Source organism: Petaurus breviceps, unplaced genomic scaffold (genome assembly GCF_028583685.1).
Source record: "Petaurus breviceps papuanus isolate PSGF00001 unplaced genomic scaffold, PetGlider_PUasm1.0 38, whole genome shotgun sequence".
NCBI classification, from domain to species: Eukaryota; Metazoa; Chordata; class Mammalia; order Diprotodontia; family Petauridae; genus Petaurus; species Petaurus breviceps.
Genome location: NW_027186304.1, coordinates 79,232,446 through 79,247,509, shown reverse-complemented (window position 1 = coordinate 79,247,509; position 15,064 = coordinate 79,232,446). Strand labels below are relative to the sequence as shown.

At 37.6% G+C, this 15,064-nt stretch overlaps 1 protein-coding gene across 2 annotated transcripts in view; it reads right to left on the bottom strand.

Moving 5' to 3' along the window:
* The window catches only part of PREX2 (phosphatidylinositol-3,4,5-trisphosphate dependent Rac exchange factor 2), a 414,229-nt gene that overhangs the window by 183,160 nt on the left and 216,005 nt on the right, over positions 1-15,064 (bottom strand). For both annotated transcript variants that reach the window (XM_069100083.1, XM_069100084.1), the window contains 2 exons: positions 11,360-11,496; positions 4,889-5,006 (listed from right to left, as the gene is read on the bottom strand). In XM_069100083.1, the coding sequence (XP_068956184.1) occupies positions 4,889-5,006; positions 11,360-11,496 (255 nt within the window). The remainder of the gene's footprint in view (positions 1-4,888; positions 5,007-11,359; positions 11,497-15,064) is intronic.

Sequence of the window (15,064 nt, the reverse complement as noted above, 5' to 3'; positions counted from 1 at the left end):
AACTATGGCAACAGATCCACACGGGCATCAATCAGAATTAGGTGATGACTGTGTCCTAAGAGCGTCATAAGTAGTTTAGAAGGATCCCTGCACATCCGAAGCATCAGCTTTACTGGAGGTCATACGTAGCCTCGCTGGCATTTCACAGAAACTAGTTCTTTGTGCGTTTGATTTGGAAATTGTTGCTGATTGAAACTATTGGTTGAATCCAAAATTGTCAATGACTTTAAATATCATGGAAAGGAATGTGTGTTTTCACTGAAAGGTGATCAAAAGCCACTGAAACTACTTAAGTAGAGAAATGACATAGTTATAACTGGGCTTTAGGAATTTCGATCAGCAGCTGTGTAGCGAATAACATAGTGGGGCAGGAGAGTCGAGACAAGTTAATCAACAGTGTGGTAAAATGGAAAGAAGGCTGGGCTTTGAGTCGGTGGTCTTGGGCTTAATGCTAGCTTTGCCACATACTACATATACAGACATAGGGAAGTTACTCTCTCTGCATCACTTTTTTTTTCTTTTTTTAATGTTTATTTTTAGTTTACATCATTCATTTCCACAAGATTTTGAGTTACAACTTTTCTCCTCATCTTTCACCTACCCACCACCCCAAAACAGTGATCCCACTGTATACCCCCTCCCCCAATCTATTCTCTCCTATATTCTCCCCCATACCACCTCTGACTTTCAAGTAGGGCAAGATGGATCTCCATCCCCCAGTGTCTGTATATCTTATTTCCCAGTTGCACGTAAAATAATAACAATGATGATAATTTTTTAAAAAACATTTGATTTTAAAACTTTGAATTCCAGATTCTTTCCCTTCCTCCCTTGTCACCCACCCTTACTGGGAAGATAATTCAATATAGGTTGTACATGTGTAACTATGCAAAACGTTTCCATAGTGGATATACTGTGAAAGACTGACTATATTTCTCTCCATCCTATCCTACCCCCCACTTATTCTATATTCTACTTTGACCATGTCCCTTTTCAAAAGTGTGTGCTTCTAATTACCCTTCACCCCAACCTGCAATCCCTTCCATCATCCCCTTCCCCCCTACTCTCCTGTAGGGCAAGACACCCTATTTAGTGTGTATGTCATTCCCTCCCTAAGCCAAATTCAATGAGAGTAAAGTTGACCCATTCCCTTTTTCATTCCTGTTCTTCCCCTTCACTGTAACAGTTTTCCCTTGCCTCTTCTATATGAGATAATTTACCCCATTCTGTCTCTCCCCTCTCCTCTCATTATATTCCCCTCTCACCTCTAATTTTCACCTTTTAAATAACATCCCTTCCTATTCATTTGATCCTGTGCCCTCTATGTATACCTGTACACATATATACACATACTCGCATATGTATTCATATGTACATATACCCTCTTACATAGATATATATGTATACATTATATATATATATGTATATATACATACACACATTTATATTCCCTTCAACTATTCTCATACTGAGAAAAGTTTCATAAGTTACAATTATCATTTTTCCATAGAGGAATGTGAATGGTTCAAAATTGATTAGTTCCTTATGATTCCTTTTCCCTGTTTACCTTCTCAAGCTTCTCTTGCTTCTCATATCAGAATGTCAAATCTACTATTCAACTCTAGTTTTTTCAACAAGAATCCTTGGAAGTCCTCTATTTCATTGAATGACCATATTTTCCCCTGAAACATGATACTCAGTTTTGCTGGGTAAGTGATTCTTGGTTTTAATCACAGCTCTTTGATCTCTGGAATATCATATTCCAAGCCCTTCAATCCCTCAGTATAGAAGCTGCAGGATCCTGTGCTATCCTGATTGGGTTTCACTATGTACAAACTGTTTCTTCTTGGCTGCTTGTAATATTTTCTCCTTGATATGGGAACTCCAGAACCTGGCTATAATATTCCTAGGTGTTTTCTTTTTGGGATCTTTTTCAAGAGGTGATAAGTGGATTCTTTCAACCTCTATTTTGCCCTCTGGTTCTAAAACATCAGGGCGATTTTCCTTGAGAATTTCTTGAAGGATGATTTCTAGGTTCTTTTTTTGATCATGGCTTTCAGGTAGTCCAATAATTTTTAAATTCTCTTTCCTGGATCTATTTTCCAGGTCAGTGGTTTTTCCAATGAGATATTTCACATTACCTTCTATTTTTTTTTTCATTTGTTTGGATCTGTTTAATAGTATCTTGATTTCTCATGAAGTCATTAGCTTCCATTTACTCCACTCTAATTCTAAAGGAATGATTCTCTTCAGTGAGCTTTTGAGATTCTTTTTCCATTTGGCAAATTCTTCCTTTTAAGGCATTCTTCTCATTAGCTTTTTGAGCCTCTTTTGCCATTTGAGTTAGTCTATTTTTTAAGGTGTTATTTTTCCTTCAGTCAGGTTGTTGACTCTCTTTTCATGATTTTCTTGCCTCATTCTCATTTCTCTTCCCAGTTTTTCCTCCACTTCTCTTATTTGGTTTTCAAAATCCTTCTTAAGCTCCTCTATAGCCTGTAACCAGTTCATCTTGTTCTTGGAAGCTTTTGGTGCAGGACTTCTGACTTTGTTGTCTTCCTCCCATTCTGTGCTTTGATCCTTTTTGACCCCAAAAAGGAATCCAAATTTTGACTGCTGTGCTTGCTTTTCTTCCTTTGCTTGCTCATGTTGCTACTCAATTACTTGACTTTTGAGCTCTTTGCCACAGTACAACTCTGCTTCCAGAGAGGAGAGCTTTGTCCCAAATCGCTGGGGTTTTCTCAGCTGCTGAAGGTATTAGAAGCCTCCCCATTCTCTGGCAAGTGGTCACACAGCCCAGGACCTTCACCCAAGACAGAGATCCAGGACCAAGCAAGTTAAAGCAAGATTGACACCCTTCAGAATGGACACTTGGTCCCCCTACAATCTGCAGGCCAGGAGTTCTGAAGCAGCCACATGGTGGCTGCCGCTGCACCTCAGCTGCTTCTCCCTCAGAGGGTATAGGCCAGACTGCACTCCCGGACCCCTTGTTCCCACAAAGTCCACACTGGACTCTCACTTTGTCTTTGGCATTTATGGGTTGATAATTCTGGAAACCACCACAGCTGCTGGTGATCCACTCTCCCAAAGTCCCTCCAGCTGGGGCTGGTTCTGGCTACCCTGAGGCTAAAACTGTGGGCTCACATGGGGCTGGGCTCTGCTCCCAGCATGCTGAGATGGACCCTTCCTGTCAGGCTGCGTTCAGAGGAAGATTTCTTTCTCTCTGTCACTTTGTGGGTTCTGTAGCTCTGAAGTTTGTTTAGAATTATATTTTATAGGTATTTGAAGTGGTTATGGGGGGAGCTCAGGAAGTTTTCCTGCTTCTAAGCCTCCATGTTGGCTCTGCCCCTGCATCTCTTTCTTTAGCGGATTTTTTGTGTGTGTGGAGAGAGGGGGTAGACACACCATATGGAATTTAAATTCATCTCTAAATAAGTAACTTTCCAATAAGCATGTGTCTGGGGTAAGTGAGTTCATTTTCCTCTTTATATTCCTAGTGCCTAGAATGGAACGCTGTTTGTACAGATACTCTGAAATGATTTTCAGAGGTATCAGGAAGTCATTCACCCATATCAGCTTTGCGGATCAAAAGGAACTTATAAACACTGTTCAATTTTTTCTTCCTTTGCATTCCCAGTGCCTGGCCTAGTTTCTGACCCATGGTGTTGTTACTAAGTCATTTCAGTTGTATTTGACTCTTTGTGACCCCATTTGTGGTTTTCTTGGCAAAGATACTGGAGTGGTTTGTCATTTCTTTTTCTAGCTCATTTTACAGATGAGGAAACTGAAGCAAACAGGGTTAAGGTACTTACCTAAGATCATACAGCTAATAAGTGTCTGAGGGAACTCATAAAGCTGTGTTTTCCTGATCCAGGCCCACATTCTATCCTCACACCAAAGGTTCGAGGGCTGAGCCTTTTTCAGGGCTTCTCATCCACCTTTAGTGTCCACTGATTCACCCAACTCTCACCTGTAGCTCCAAGAAGCTATAGCAAACACAGTAGCATACATACCCTGGTAAACCATCTCAGTAGATGGATTAAATAAGGTTAAGGGTACCAAGAGGCCTCAAACCTATTAATGAGCTAGACAGTTATCTATCCCAGGCATGTGAAGTTTTTCCTAAGTGGAATGGGAGAATGAGAACAGTTTGTTCCAAAGGTCATGAAGGTGGCTGAAGCAGGTGCTTAGAGCTTGGTCAGACGCAAAGATGTCAAGGTCATTCACTACATCCAGCACCATCACCAATCCATTATGGACTTCGAAGTCAAGGCATCACCACATGATGTCACTGGTCCTCTTCAAAACTGAATGACTAACTAATACCACAAGGGTAAAGATTTAATTCATGATAGAATTGAGTCCTGAGTGGAGATAATTACAAGACAAAAACTTGGCCTTTAGGCAAGTTTCTCCCAAGTGTGGGTGAAGGGTGAAGTTACATAGGTAAAAGGTAAAGAGTCTGCATTTACTTGGTAGGGAAAAGTATACTATACCAGTTTGACTAAATCTTAAAATTAGAATGAAAATCAATTTTCAATTTTACAGCTGCAATAAATTTCAGAAATATATGCTATTATTACATTATTTTACACAGAATACTTAGTACTAAATTATCTGAACTAGCAAAACATCTACATGAAAGTACTACTCTAAGAAAATGTCTTGATTTTAGAAGTTACTTGGTATTTCAGAGTGACACAACTGAGATGTCACCTTTCTCATTTGATACAAGTATTACTCTTCATAAAACTCTTACAAGAAAAAGATTTTCTGTTTCTCTGTGGTAATCAACAGGGTGTTCTCACTGAAGTACTTCTGTTGAAGAAGATCTATAATTATAGAATAAACAGACACAAAAAAAGAATGTTAGAAGAGGAAAAAGTTATACCTTCCACCTTGCAATCAAATGCATCCCCTCCATCATCACCCGGAGGTTTGGAATTTGTTTTCTGAAGATCTTCTTGGGCACTCTCAATACTGTTATATACCCATTGGATGGAATCTTGCTGAAATGGAAAAGAATTTCAAAGGGTGTAAATGCTCTCTCATTGAAGCAGGCAATAAAAGTGTGTGTACATTCACGTAAAATAAAACCACACAATATAAAATAAAAGCTCCCTCACTTTAATACCTACTAAAAGTATATATGGTTCAAAATTCTTACAGTCCAGTTAATTTTTTCTTGTAGCTTTTTTTTAAAGAATGAAAATATGTATATGTGTGGGGAGGGGGGAGGTAAATATCATTTAAACCAAACAATAGTGAAACAAAACAGAAGTTGTGACAAGTTGAATGGTTTATCTTAAAAATTATATATTGAAATTACTCAGTTATGATTTTTTTGTATAAGACTTTGTAGGGTTAATGCAATATAAGTTCTTCCCTGTCTGTTAATAGGTCTATGTGACCACATATGTTCCTTTTTCCCATTGGAACATGGGCCGTGTTCCTGGGTCTAAATGTACACAGGTATTTCAATGATAGATATCTTGCTGCTTTGAACTCTGGCCCAGTTCACAGCTGTGATACATCCTGAGTGACATAAAGCCCATCAGGTGAAAACTATATATATATATATATATATATATATTCATGGAAATTTATATTGCCTTGGGGGAGGAACTTGCTGGAAGGAGAAGCTTGCTCATGAAGGTGGCTTGCTTGCAGGAAGGCTTTCACACCTATTGGCACCGAGCCAATTAGGCACTGAGTCATATGGTTATCATGCCTTCTGGCTCTAAGCCTACTAGTTGAAAACTATATATACAGGGAAGTTGGTATTTTACTTTGGGGCTCACTCATAGGAAGAACTTTTCTTTGTGTTTTGGTCAGACAGAATTCTGGGTGGCTGTTATTAAGGAGCCCCCTGGCTGTGCATGAATCCAAATATTGGTACTAGGTATCTATTCCTCTGTTTAGACAATTGGAGCCCTGTCCATTGGATTCTTTCTTGGACTACTTATCTGTACTTATCTGTTAATTAAAGTAAGATTGCTAGCCCCTTTAAAGTTTTCTTTCCTTTAGAAAAACAGATCAAAGAACCTGTGTTAACAGGCCCTCTTGAGTGTGCTAGGGTGCTTGCTAATACAGACTTTTACAACATAAAGTTTTAAAATATGTCTAACCTAATTTTGGTGATCTATTGGGAGGCTTCTGATGACAGCATGTTCTATAATGGTATAAGATATTTAACCTGGCTCCTGCAGTCCCTTATTTCAATAGAGTTAATACTCTTTTGAATCAGTCATCTTTTATCTATCAATGAAAACTACTTCTTAATCTAATCCCTCCTAAAAACAAATTCTGCAAAATAATTAAAACAATGGTTCTTGTCCTCTTTAGAGAAAAGAGGAGGATATAATTATTATTAAGGCAATGCCAAAGGTAGCATCTCCTTAAAGGTGAATACATTTTTGAGATAAAATAGTCATAAAACTATTAAGTGGTAATAGTGCAACGTCTCCTAGTGCTAATTAGAAATGTCTATTTTTTCCTCTAACAACATGAATAATACCAGGTTCCTGAAAATGCCTAAAATACGTGAATATCCCTTGATTAATCACGGACTGATCATAAAATTTTGTGAATTATTTAAATCCGCCCTTATTCATGGAACAGGTAGATGGCTTAACTGATTGAGCACCAGGACTGGAGTCAGGAACTGAGTTCACATCCAGCCTCAGACACTTAGCTGTGTTAACTGGGAAAGTCATTTAACCTCTGTTTGCCTTAATCACCTGGAGAAGGAAATGGCAAACAACCCCAGTATCTTTGTCAAGAGAACCCCTCAGACTGTATGATCCACAGGGTCACAAAGACTCAGGAATGACTGAACAACAACAGCTCTTACTCATCTTTCTCCTCTTGGCTCCCTGTCTTTTGGTCATTTCACTGATAATTCTTTTTTTTTGCCTTTTGGAAGGCAATTGGGGTTAAGTAACTTGCCCAAGGTTACATGCCTAGTTTTTTGTGTGGGTGTTAAGTGTCTGAGTCCGGAAGTGAATGCAGGTCCTCGTGACTCTGGGGCCCAGCGCTTTACTCACTGCACCACCAACCCTCCCCCCCCCTCAATAATTCTTTTGAAGTAAACAGGAGAAGTAAAAAGAAGTAAAACTTAGATATTGCTCCTTTTAAAAATTCTAAATGAAGGGGGGGAAGATTAAGTGAATAAAAATGTTGTATTTATTATTCAAAACAATGTTTTTAAAATTAATTTTAACATCTAAATTAAGCAAATATTGTTATCATTTGTCATGAAATTAAATATAGTCAGTAAGAAAGTGTAGCTGTTTGTATTGATAAACTTGTTTCCAATACTTAATTTTTATAAATGTTTGTTGTTACCCATATAATGGAAATGCAAATTTAAAGATCTTCCCTGCCCCTAGGCCCTTATACTCTGCCCCATAATAGGCTTAATGTGGTCATATGGAGCCTGTGGCAGGAGGCTTGGTTTTCAGGAATGCCCACACCTTGATGCTGTGTGATTGGGTAGTGGGTCAAGAGGGTTGTTACATTCTCTGAATCAGAAGAAGGCTATATAATCCCTGATGTGAGGCTTTGCTTTGGGGCTCACTTTGAGGTGTTGTGTGATTTGACCAGATGAGACTCTGGGAAGCCGTTGAGAGCCCCTGGCTTTGAAAAACCCAGATGTTGATGCTTCCCTCTCTGGTAACTGTGATTAGTTATGGATGTATGTAATGGTTGAATAGTTTGGAAGCCTGTCTGCTTGAAATGTTTCTGTCTGTATACTCTGAAGTTTGGGGTGCTGACCTTTTTCCCCTGAACTAGGTAAATGATATATGTTTGATTGATTAAAGTAAGCTTGTTAACCCATTTTGAGTTGCTTTCCTTTAGATCTAAGAACCTGTGTTGGCAGCCACCCTGGGGATGCTGGGGTGCTTGCTGCTACAACCCACAAATTACATTTTATAACACGAGTGTAAAATCACATATGTATACACAAACATTTCTCTGGAAGCCCCCTCCCTCCACTATATAGATAGGTCCCCTCTAGTTTTAGACCTAGGTTCACACTATTCTTCATCTCACTAGCAACAGGATAAATTTCATCTGACAAGAAAATGCTGAAGAGGAAAGATAATAATATAGGTCACTGAGATAGCCCAGTGGATAGAATGCCAGGGCTGAAGTCACAAAGACTCATCTTCATGAGTTCAAATCTGAGCTTAGACACTTACTGTATGACCTTGGGCAAGTCATTTAACACTGTTTCCCTCAATTTCCCCATCTGTAAAATGAGCTAGAGAAGGAAATGGAAACCACTCCAGAACCATTCCAAGAAATCCCCAAATGGTATCATGAAGAGTTAAACATGTTTGAACAACATGAATAATAACAAATAATACTTCTTTATGGAGTGCTCTAAAATTTATAAAGTGTCCTATTCCCAACCATATAGTTAATACTCTTATTACTGATACCATTTTACAGATGATGAAAGTTAGGCTGAGAGACATTGAGTAATACGTTCAAGGTCACATAGTAAATAATACAATCAGGACTGGACAGCATGTCTGACTACAAAACTAACACCACTTCTATTGCACCAAACTGCCTCACTGGGAAGGAATGACCCCCTTATGCATATGAACAAAACAAATCACCTTAAAAAAAGAATGAAGAGTTCTTAATTATTCAAAATATGAAAAGAACAATGAGAAAAATTACCATTCATATTCTGATACTGACTATAAGGAGTAACTAATTTCCTAGGTCAAAATGACAGGAAACTTAAGAAATAACCACATCTATAAAATATTTTGCTTGACTATGCTTAGATGATAAGAAAAGGTCTGTCCCTCTTTCCTCTAATCCTCCCTTCCTTTCTTTTCATTGGGTGACAGGAGGTGAGAGGAAAAAATAAATGCTTGATAATTGAAAAAAAATTTTTAAAGGAGAAGTCACTGGTATTTTAGGAGCTTGTGATAAAAAATTAAAAAAGAGGAATCCAAGCACAGGTTAATGACCACCCTAGATTTGGGGAAAGTGGATTTCAAAAAAGATTATAAAAATGAAAGAAAGGATACTATGATCTCAAATTCTTCAGGGAAAGGTAGCTGAATGGGGTTGGGACTCTCTCAAGAATGAACATTTGTCAACAAAAATACAGACAATTTTGATGATGAAGAACAAGGGTATTTTTCTTAAAAAAGAAAAGAAGACTGAAATGGATACACAGGGAACTTGTTGGTATTGAAAAACTGTCATGACACTGAACATTTATAGCCTACATCAAATTGCTTACCATCTCAAGGAGGGGTGAAGGGAGGGAGAAAGGGAGAAAATTTGGAAATCAAATATTTTTTTAAAACAAATGTTAAAAATTGTTTTTACATGTAATTGGGAAAATGAAAAATTAAATAAAAAAGAAGATATGAACAGATCCCCCTCTCTTTTGCAGTGGTGTGTCCCACAGGTGTGGAACACTGAATATATTTTTGGACTTTTTCAATGTATTAATCTATTTTTCTGATTTTTTCCTCTTCCTCTTTTTTTTGGCTATTATTTAAAGCTATTTTTATAATGCTGGAATGCTTTCTGGGGAGAGAAAATAAGTGGGATGTTGGGAGAAATTTTCATCATGTTAAAATGAAAGATATCAGCAAAATATATTCTGTAAAAGAAAACATTCAACCTTGATCTACTAAAACAAGCTGAAAAATGTGAAAAGAGAAAAACCCCTGTCATGACAAAGTACGATTTCATTATTTTTTCCTCCTGGACTCAAAAGGACAGAACTACATACAATGAGTTTAAGCTGCAACGAGACAAATGTCAACTCAATGTAACAGCAAGGGCTTTGGAATGGGGTTGGCGGTAAAGGAATGGGGAGACTTCTAACAATTAGAACTGTAATAGAACAATAGGCTGCCTCATGAAGTAGTGAGTTCCCTATCATTGGAATTCTTCAAGCCTGGATGATAACTTAAGAATTTCTAGTCAGAGTTATGTTGAACTAAACAACCCTGAAACATTTCCAGCACTAGATTTTTATGACCAAAAAAAAAAAAAAACAACCCATGAAAATCTCTTCACAATGCTAATATCTAAATGAAGGAATTTTTCCTTCTTTTTTCACAATTTTTGATTAAAAAAAAGTGTCTGTTTACCTCGTTAAGTAGGAGATATTGAAAAAAAATCCAAAGAAATTTTTTTTGGGGGGGGAACGTGGCTTCATGAAGTTGTGTTCTAAATGTTTCTTTTTCTTTGGCCATAAGTATGGGTTTTTAGAGCTAAATAAGTGTGGAGAACTTTGAGGAAGTAGTTAGGGTATTGAAAAGAGTACTGCATTTGGAGTTAGAGGATCTAGACTTTATTCCCACACTGTCTTTTGCGACCTGTGTGTCAGTTTTGGAACATGCCATTTAATCTCTCTGGGTCTGTTTCCTCAACTGTAAAGTAAGGTATTTAGATACAATGAACTTTAATATCCTCGCACCCTAGTTCTATCTCTATGCTCCTTGGATTCTATGTTGACCAACCTCAGAAAAAAAATATAACAGGTTTTACATTTCAAATAAACACAAGAAAATATTGCCTTAACTTTTTTAAGCTCACAAATATATAAATTTTGTTGTTATTCAGTTGTTCAGTCCTTCCCAACTCTTCATGATCTCATGGACCATAAAGTTTTCTTGAAAAAGACAGTGGAGTGGTATGCCATTTCCTTCTCTAGTGGATTAAGGTAAACAAAAGTTTAAGAGACTAGCCCATGTTGCACATTTATCAAGTATCTAAGGTGAAATTTGAACTCAAGTCCTCTTGACTACAGGCCCATACACGGAGGCATCTGCTTGCCTCTGCCAAACACACAAATAAGTACCAAGAAGCCACAAATTGCATGAATCACTGAGTTTCTTCTGGGACAGTGTTACATTGTAGAAATACAGGCACACTTCAGATGCAGAAAGGCACTCTTTAAACTCCCACACATGCATAGCTCATTGTAATTTTCTAAAGCATTACAGGGTCAAGAAAAAGACCAACCTTCAGAATTCTGATATGATGAAGTTAGCTCTGACATTAAAATTGGAACTTTTCTTGGAGCACCTTCTAAATAGGCAATGGTTCTATTCTATAACAAAAGAATGCAGTTCTTTAAAGTCACACTTTTGTGACTTAAATAACAATAGCCAGTTGTATCTGAATAAAACCATCTTTATGCATTGTCAAAATGAGAGTTGAAATGCTGAGTTAAAAGTTGACTTTTAAACTGGAAATTAACACCATCTTGCTATTATCTAATAGTTGTGCTTTTCTGTATTCCAGGGTAGGAATAAATTTCTACTCAGCAGGAATAAGCTGACAAACAGCTTTAGACAGAAGGTGCAGTTACCTTCATTGGTCTTCTATATTTCCTACAAGCTGTGACATGGGCAATTACACTGGCATGTGTCTCCTTGCTGACATTAATTCCATTTACTTTGATTATGCATTGTCCAGGGTGAAGACCAGCAGCTGCAGCCACAGTACCTTTAAAAGAAAGTTGGGGAAATTACAAAAATTTAACTTAAGACAGTGCGCTTTAACTTGTTATTCTAGTTGTAACTAAAGGAAATAACTCTCAATACCTCATTGGGAATTAAATTGCAAAACTATTACAAAGCAACTTTTCTAATGTTAATTAGGGGTTTTCCCTTTCAAAATCACTTGTCAATCTAATTTCCTAAAACACTTAATCCTAAAGTCAGAAAGTCTAAAATGTTTCATCTTGCCGTTTATGATTTTAATTGCCAATAGCTAAAAAATTGAAGCAGAATTATATTGAAACAACAGGCACCCAAAAGGCAAGTTTTAAGAAGAAACAAAACTGTGTGTACAGATAAACAGACATAGATATATATATGTATATGCATACATATATTCACATATTTTCTGTTTCTGTTGATCAAATTGAAGAGTAGAGAAAATTATACAAATTTTAAAAAGGAAGAAAGATAGTACCTACTATGTGCCAGGCATTGTGCAAAGTGCTATTATCTCAATCTTAACAACAACCCTGTGAGATATGTGCTATTATTATCCCCATTTTATGGTTGAGGAAACTGAAACAGGCAATGGTTAAATAACTAGGGTAGACTGGTTAAGTGGCCACAGTTACACAACTAATAAGTGGCTGAGGCTGGTTTGAACTCAAGTCTTCCTAACTACAGGCCCAGTGCTCTATCCACTGGGCCAACTAGCACAAAAGGAAAAGAATATATCTGAATTTAATTCAACAAACATGTATTCATAGTGTAAGGATTTTATTGTTGTTCAGTTATTTCAGGTGTATCTAACTCTCTGTGACTCCATTTGGGGCTTTCTTGGCAAAGATGCTTGAGTGGTTTACTATTTCCTTCTCTAGTTCATTTTACAGATGAGGAAACTGAGGCAAACAGGGTTAAATGGCTAGCTCAGGGTCACACAGTTGGTGTCTGGGGCTAAATTTTAGCTCAGATCTTTCTGCCTCCAGGCCAAGCACTCCATTCATTACACCACCTAGCTGCCCCAATTTGCTAAGGATACAAAGGCAAAAACAAAACTTTTTATCCTCAATTACCCAGATATTTGTTCAAATTGACTCGGTCTTCGTAGGTTCAGGCTTAAAAAAAACATTCTTCTCTGTAATAAAATTTGGAGCATTTATTAACTTATTTCAGTATCCTTCCATAGTTTTATTTCTTGACCAGCCCTCCATAGCCTCAGCTTTTGAATAAATACAATAGGCTATGAATGAATAACACTATCATTGCATTGTCTTAAAAACATCTAATTCAATCTTGTCTGCATTAATACAAGTATAATGTTTGGATGAAGGAAGGTGACAGTCTTGAAATACTTTGGACTTGTCTTACCACATATCTGAAGCATTGCCTTTTGTTCTGGGTGTTCTGTTTTAAGAGGGACAGCAACAAAATGAGGTCCAGAAGGTAGTGAGTGAGAATGGTGAAGGGACTTAAACATATGTCAAATAAAGAATGATTAAAAGAACTGGGGATATTAAGCATGGAAAAGAGAATACCTGCAGTAGCCAAGTTTCACAAAAAACCCATGGGAGGCACTGGAGTTTTGAACTCCAGCCTCTTAAGAGGTTCACTCTTGATTTGGTCAGACAGAAAGGACAGGAAGGTAGCTTCAGAGTGGTTAATAATCTTACTTTATTTTAGTCTAGTCTTTTCAAAGGGAGTTGCTGATAATGGGAGCCCCAGCTCCTACAGCATTGCCTAATCACCTTTCTCACAGGGGCCAGTGTAAAGGGGAAGCCAACTACCCCTATGTCTTGATGGGTTTAATGGATATAGCTACAGCTTGTGTGTGCCCCAAAATCCTCTCCAGCCTCAATGGGGGCTGGTTGAGGCAGGAACGTGCATTCCTCTATGCATTACCCAAATCCCAAATGGATTCTCCCATGGGTTCCCCTATGGATTCCCCACTCATTGACCAGTGCCCACTTGCTTTATAGGGCAACAAATAAAGAAGATGTCTTGCCAACATTAAACTCACAAGTTAACTTTATCAATATCATCATTTTGTGCAAGCGTAGTAAATATCCTATTATGTCACCCCATATCTTATGTAGGACTTATCCTCAGTAGGACTGCCTATCACTATGATTCTGGGAATAACTGTCTAGGATCCTTGGGGCTATTCTGGGAGTTATTATCTAACGCCTAGAAACTAGACATTGCCATGGTCATGGATGTGAAACTAAACTCTAACAAGGATAACAAAGTCCTCCTTACTTACAAACCATAATAGCTATCTTCATCTATATGGTGGCACAGTGGATAGAGTGTGGACCCTGGACTCAGGAGTACCTGAGTTCAAATTTGGCTTCTGATGCTTACTTGCTGTGTGACCCTGGGAAAATCACTTAATCCTGTTTGCCTCAGTTTCCGAATCTGTACAATGAGCTGGGGCAGGAAAAGGCAAACCACTTCAGTATTTTTGCCAAGAAAAACCCAAATGAGGTTATAGAGGGTTGGAAACAACTGAAATGACTCAACAATGAAAAATATGTATAATAATGATTAGACCTATTCTGTGTAGTAATTATGAGGTAAAAAATTGAGCAAATGGGTATAAGTGACAGCAGGTAGGTTTTGATTTGAAATAAAGGAAACAAGGAAGAAGTTAAATACTTAGATTTGTCTAGAACAAAAAGGGACTACTTCATTAATAAGAGAAATTATTATTTCTCCCTCATATTAATAATCAATTATTGAATTAGGATCAGGATTTTTTTCAGAAGCCTTCAGGTTGTTCAGTCTCTGAAGGACATTTCTAATGAGATTGAATTAACTTTCTCCTAAATCTTGTTCAAACCCCACCCAACTTAACAAGGAATGTAACCTAAAGTGAGAAAGCCCATTGTGAATCTACACAGGTTTGGGTGGGGATAAATTCTTTGATTAGATTGGCCAAGGCTGGTCAATTTAGAAATAAATTCCGTATTTAAAGTTCCATTGCCCCCTGCACACCCTCCCCCCCAAGCCCCTCATTAGAATAGGTTCACCTCTCATTGTAATATCCATTCTCTCATTACTTATGAACCAATCAGAGTTGATTGTTACCCTCAGAAACCACCATTCTTACAACAGCATATAAACTGTTAGCCCACCACCATGAGAGGTCTTTGTCATTTGAGAGCATCACTTTTTATTAATAAAATGCTTACATTATTAATAAAATAATGTATTACCCAGAAACTATGTCCCTCTATCTTTTTAAATGCCACATTAGAAGGTGAGTTCCAAATTATTGGGAATATTCAAATAGAGGTTGTGTTGCCACTGTATAGGAACTCATGAAAAAATTGTGGAGTTAGACTAGGTGATCACACTGATCCCTTCCAATATTTAAGATATAATTCTATTCTGAGCAATGATAGTTATTTACCTTCAGTATCAAATTCAAATTCTCTGTCATTCAAAGCCCTTCATAACCTAGCCCTGCCTTGGTTTCCAGTCTTTAAGCCTTTCACACACACACACACACACACACACACACACACACACACACACACACACACACACAGAGCCCTCCCAAAATGCCCTAT